This window comes from Triticum aestivum, chromosome 1A (assembly GCF_018294505.1).
Source record: "Triticum aestivum cultivar Chinese Spring chromosome 1A, IWGSC CS RefSeq v2.1, whole genome shotgun sequence".
Taxonomy (NCBI): Eukaryota; Viridiplantae; Streptophyta; class Magnoliopsida; order Poales; family Poaceae; genus Triticum; species Triticum aestivum.
This window is the reverse complement of record NC_057794.1, coordinates 296,987,117-296,993,416: the sequence shown is the minus strand read 5'-3', so window position 1 is coordinate 296,993,416 and position 6,300 is coordinate 296,987,117. Positions and strand designations below refer to the sequence as shown.

Here is a 6,300-nt window from a genome sequence, read left to right as displayed (position 1 = left end):
ACAACCTGCTGAAGACGTTGTAGGGGACAACATCATAGACGGACGAGCACCAAGCACCGACTGACATCGCATGTGCAAGACATGATCAATATAGGGAACACGTCCGAAAGTCGGTCGACGACGAAGAAGATGCAAGCCGATGGAAACATCATATTAGTTTTTTAACTCTCTTTCTTTTTCCTTGTTTTTACTCTCTCAGCCGATCTGGATCAGGTCAACCACCCACACACGCAGAGGCACACACACGTTCGCCACAACACCGCCCACAATCTGCAAGTATTCGAGGAGCACCGGCCTCGAGACAACAACGGTCTAGAGGACAGCGGACTGGACATAGGCGGCGGCGGCCTGGCCTGGAGCAGGCAGGGCGACGGCGGCTGGGACTAGGAGGCGAGGCGACGGCGGCGGCGGGGCCTGGAGTAGGCGGGGCGACGGCGGCCGAGCCTGGGAGTTGAGGCGACGGCGACGGCCGAACCTGGGAGCCGAGGCGGCGGCGGTGGCCTGACCTGGGAGCCGACGCGGTGGTGACCTGGAATCAGTGGCCGGGAGATGCGGACCTCCGACAGTGCCTCCTCCCACAAGTACGTGTCCAAATCGAGAATAATTTCTTGCAGACGCTGGATCCCTTCGGTGACGGGGATGTTGGCCAGGCAGGCGAAGGGCAGCGGCAACAAGGTAATACTAGAGGAAGCAACGGGCTAGGTACAGGCTCCCAGACCCAACCTATTTGATTTGGACGGGGAGACCCCTATTTGATTTGGAAAGGGAGGCCAGAGAAGGGGAACCGACTGCCTAAGGAGCGAGGACAGCCAGGGCGGCGCGGTTTCTCCCCTCTTTTTTTTCAAAAAAACCTAGAAAAAACCGAAAAAAAGCAACAACAAACTCAAAAATGCGTGAAAAAAATTGTGCTCCAGCTCGTGCGCCCAGTACAAGACACCTAACAACGGCGCACCACACGACATGACCTTGTGTACCCCTCGCTCGCACTGGGAAGGGCCCCCAGGAGTAATCACCGGTTAGTCGCTTCTCTGTAATACTTCATGTTCAAGCTTAATTTATGGTCAGTGCAATTCAGAACGTTTTTTGTTTGTTTTATCTATTAAGAATATAAAAAACATCCATTTGGCTTATTTTTGAGGGGAAATAACATCCATTTAGTTTTTTATTTTTGAGACAAAACATCCATTTACCTTTTTTTAGACAAAACATCCATTTAGCTGGGTGGTCTCAATTTCTAATAGGGCCTTTCTTCTGCGGACCGAAAGCCCAAGACGCTCGCGCAACCCAACTCTCTCCAGCCTTCACCTGTCTCTCTGCCCGCGCCGTCTCTTTCTCCCTCGCCTCTTTCGGCAACCAGCACCCTCTAGGGCACCAGCACCACACGCCGCCGCCGCCGCCGCCGCTCGCCATGTCCGACTCCGACGAATACGGTGCGATTCCCACCCCTTCTCGTCCCCTTCCCTGCTATCTACTCCTTCGTTTTTCTGATCGACTCGCTCCTCTCTTCGTGTGACGTTCAGTGGACCTGCCCGTCTCGGACGAGGAGGAGGATGAGTGGGAGGGTGAAGACGAAGCTGACGAGGAGGAGGTGCAGGGAAGCTCTAAGAAGAAGGCCAAGCAGCACATCGACCAACTGAAGAGGCTGCAGGAAAAGGTTCGTCTCCTGTCCGTCTCATCTTCTGGTTTCTGCTCCGTCCTTCAGTGGAATCTTATTTTTGCAATCGATTAATGGTCGCTGGTTACTACCTATAGTTATCTTAGTAAGCGGATACTCATATGCGATTTTTTTTGGATGCACCGAATTCAGGCTGCAAGTCATTGTAAGAATTGTGCACATACAGTTTGCCATTCGTATCAATGGTAGTCTGGCAACTTAAAGATATGACAGTAAATAAACTCTGAATTGCACTGACCATTCTAAGCAACGAAATCTTTAAGCATGTTGCAAGTTGGATTGTTGTTTTACAGAGATAATAATCGCGAGAGATGTGACAAAGGCGGTTTGTCATTTTGTATGGAGTGCCACTAGCTTCAGCTGCACTGTAGTTGTTATGAATGAAACTGAAACTGTACGTGTTAGGCACACCCATGCTCTAACATAAGTAGCTCCATTGAATTAAAATTCCAAATTTATAATTTGAAGTCTTAACTGGACCCTTTTCACCGAAAAGAATATGCCATTGACTTAACATTTGGATAGTCTTCTTATTCTTTAACTAATATAAGCTCCCCACAGTTGATTTGTTTTTTCTGTTGTCGACTGGACATGTGATTGATGCGTAAGAGAATTGGTCCCTAATTGTTTGATGTCTTTTGGTTAGCTTTGGTTGGTTTGCTTGTGCAATTCCTTTTTGATATCCTATCATGTATGGACTCAGGTTACACATGTCACAGCCACAGCCAGGAGCTTAATTCTGGTTTTTCAGTTTGTTGTTCTTTTCTTTCGTATTTTGTAACCACTAATTTTCTTCTCTGTGCTGTTGAGTTACTATTGACTGCTTATGAAACTTACTGAACTTTTTTCTTATAGGATCCCGAGTTCTTTAAATATTTGGAAGAGTGTGATAAAGAGCTCTTGGAATTCAATGATGATGACATCGCTGTAAGATGAATTTTAGTCTTTTTACTTGTAATAATCCTTCTTCTCCCTCTAGAAGTTTATATGAGTTGGGTTGCTTTGTGTTTAGGATGATCAAAAAAGTGACGAGGAACCTAAATCTGTCCCTAAGGAGGAGCCAAAAGAAAGTGTTAAACCAATTACGATGGAAATGGTTGATTCCTGGTGCAAAGGGGCCGAAGATGGGAAGATAGGTTCTATCAGGTCTATTCTTCAAGCCTTCAGGAGAGCCTGCCATTATGGCGAGGACAGTGGGGACAATTCAGCACCAAAATTCAGTGTCATGTCCGGTAGTGTACTCGACAAAGTCATGCACTACGTTTTGAAGAACATGGATAGCATCCTTCGCCAATTACTCGGTGCCCCTAGCTTTGGAGGGAAGAAAGAGAAAATCAGTGAGCTGATGATGACTAATTCATGGAAGAGGAATGGCAATCTAATGAGGGTATATCTTGTCAATGCACTCCATATGATAACCGAGATGACTGATGACCAAATGATCGCATTTACTATTCTCCGTGTCAGAGCATCAGCTGTTTTTCTGGCAGCCTTCCCTTCTCTCCTGAGGAAGTATGTTAAGGTGCGTTAGCTTTGCCTTCTCATTTCATTTTTAAGTAGCTTTCGACATTACTCTGATGTCCATCTGACAATAATTTTTTCAACTGGATGGTGTTATTTTAGACCCTGTTGTATACCTGGGCTAGAGGTCGAGGTGCCATGCCCTTTATTTCCTTTTTGTTCCTCCGAGACTTGTGTGTTCAAGTAGGTCCGGATTGCCTTGACACATGCCTCAAGGGTATCTACAAGGCTTATTTGGTGAACTGCAAGTTGTCCAAGTCTATCAGCGGATCGAAACTGCAGCACATTCAATTTCTTGGGAATTGCGTCAAAGAATTGTATATCGTGGACCCTCAAAGTGCTTATCAACATGCTTTTGTTTTCATTCGTCAATTGGCAGTTATCCTAAGAGGTGCTCTTACCGAAAGAGGACCAAAGGTATTTTGTCTGTTGAACTGTCATGGTCATATGCTAGAACTGCATTGATTACTTGTGATCTAACAGAGTTTTTTTGGTTCTTGTTTCATCTTTTGAAGACATCAAAGGACAAAAAGCAGAAAGAAAGAAACAAACCAACGAACAAACAGCTGGAGGTACTATGTCTGTTAGTTTTTGCCAAGTATTTTCTTCTTGTATTTTGGAAACACAAGTGTTGTCTGCACATAGGAAGGATATCATTCTTTTAGATTATTTGCTGACAACAGCTCACTTTGGTCTAATTCTAATTCTATTCGTCCCTTGTGTATGTTAGTTTGATATTTTTTGTTGGCAATCAGACAAAAAGAGGAACGTTTTCCTGTTGTGAACTGATGATAAGCTTACATTGTTCTTGTGCAGAAATCCTACCAAAAAGTTTATGATTGGCAATTTATATTCTGCCTTGAGCTTTGGACAGGTGTTGTGTGTGGATGTAGTTCTGAGGAAGATTTCCGGCCTTTGGCCTATCCGTTAACCCAGATAATACACGGTGTAGCATGTCTTGTACCGAGTGCACGTTACTTCCCTGTACGCATTAGATGTGTAAAGATGCTTAATTGCATTGCCGAAGCCACCGGTACCTTTATTCCGGTGTCCTCTCTGTTGCTTGATATGCTAGAAATGAAAGAACTTAGAGGCCGTCCAGATGGTGGTGTTGGCAAAGCAGTGAATCTGTTCAATGTTAAACAGGTTTGTTTCCTTGTAATACAATTCTATGGGGACATGCCTCTGAAAACAGACATATAACCGGCAGTCCTCTTACAGGTAGATAAGAAAATGGTGAAGACACGTGCCTTTCAGGAAGCTTGCATTTACTCTGTGGTTGATGAGCTGGCTAAGCATTTGGCGCAGTGGAGCTACTCTGTTGCCTTCATCGAGATGTCCTTTTTGCCACTTGTTCAACTTCGGAACTTTTGCAAAACCATCAAGGCTGACAGATTTCGAAAAGAGATGAAGGATCTTATTCGTCAGGTTTGCTAAGCATGTATAAAAGAATATTTAACTATATATAGTACTTGATTGATCGCATGTGCTGATTTCCGTTTCTGATTCCAGGTAGAGGCAAATGTTGAGTACATAAGCTCAAAGCGTGCCGGAATTACATTCCCCCCCAATGATCCAGCTGTAGATTCATTTCTACAGGTATAGGTGGTCCTGTTGGCTTTGCTATCTGGACGCTATTTATTACTCCCTCTGTTCACAAATGTAAGACGTTTACATTTGTGAACAGAGGGAATAGTATATTTTGATTCTTGTGCAGTTGTGTTAAAACATATAATATTCTTTCCCAACAGGCTGAGAAGGAAGTACGGTCAAGCCCTCTCTCAGAATATGTTGCTACTCTACATCAGAGAGCACAGAACAGAATCGATTCTTTGGATGAGACAAGGTTAGTTCCGTCGATGCTTGTGTATAATACCATAAAGCAAATTACCGCATTATCTTACCACACACCATACTTCAGTAATTTGTATGACTAAATGTACTCATGCACTCTCAACGTTCTGAGTAAATGTATTGATTAATGCCATTTACTAATTCATTCCTTTGTGTACCAGTGTTATCGTGGGTGCAGAGTCCTCTACCTTTTCGAAGAGGCTATCAGAGGCACAGAAGCAACAGGAGGAACATGATGATAGTGAAGAACCCATTGCTTTCAGTAAGAACTTGTTGGCGGAGAAGAAGAAAACAAAGTATGTTCAAACCTTTACCCTTCTTTCCTGGTCGGTTTCCTTGCGTGCGCAAGGCATGATGTTTACCTCCACTCCTTTCCTGGTGCAGAGCTGCAAAGGAGAAGAGCAAGAAACGAGCCCGTGACGACGATGATGTGCCTGCGGAGGAGGATGTGGTCGAGGATTTGATCTTGAGTTCGGACGAGGAAGCGGAAGATGAGAACGATGGCCTCGGATCAGACGAGGATGGCTCCGCGCCTGTTGAAGATGACAGCGACGAGGACTTTGTGGACCCAGACAGCGCGTGGAAGAAACAGAAGGAGGAGAAGCTAAAGAAACGGAGCAAGTACAAACCGTCGAACAAGGCATCCTCCAAAACCAAAAGGAAACCCCACCCTAAGAAGAAAGCAAAACATTAATCAAGGTAGAGCTAGGGCTCGGCAAAGACTGTTGACGAAGTGCTATGCTTTCAGTCATGAGAAACACCTGCCTGTCACGGGAAATTTTGTTTAAGTTGAGAATTACACAGCTTCCTTTGTCATTTCCATGCATTTATATCGAGGTTATTCATATGCTGATCGGTTCAACTTTGCCGATATTGATGATTTCATTTCCATACACTGTTCTCTTGCCTATTTTTCAGGCTGATTATGTGCCAGGTACTTTCTAGCTATCTTCACTTGAAACTTTGCTGAGTACGCCACAAAAACTTGCAACATTAAACTGGAAGCAAATTTCCCAGTTTCTGACTATTCCTGTCATTTTCAGTAGGGAATGTAAGCAAGCGTGTACAGGTTATGAAGCTTCGTTTGCCGCCCAGACATGCTTAGGAAGTTGTTGTTTTTATGCCAATATAAATTCTACTCCCTATGTAAACTAATATAAGAGCGTTTAGATCACTATTTTAGTATTCTAAAAGCTCTTATATTAGTTTACAGAGGGAGTACTACGTACTAGTTTATATTGTGTAAGAGA

General features: G+C 44.3%; 1 protein-coding gene across 1 annotated transcript; it reads left to right on the top strand.

The window, feature by feature from the left end:
- Positions 1-1,266: 1,266 nt before the first annotated feature.
- Positions 1,267-5,943, top strand: LOC123046841 (nucleolar complex protein 2 homolog). The gene is made up of 12 exons (XM_044470271.1): positions 1,267-1,430; positions 1,521-1,654; positions 2,531-2,602; positions 2,688-3,197; positions 3,299-3,613; positions 3,712-3,768; positions 4,013-4,342; positions 4,418-4,624; positions 4,709-4,795; positions 4,948-5,042; positions 5,212-5,346; positions 5,435-5,943. The coding sequence occupies exons 1-12, from the start codon at positions 1,409-1,411 to the stop codon at positions 5,742-5,744; spliced, it is 2,274 nt and encodes a 757-aa protein (XP_044326206.1). The 5' UTR covers positions 1,267-1,408; the 3' UTR covers positions 5,745-5,943.
- The last annotated feature ends 357 nt before the right edge of the window (positions 5,944-6,300 follow it).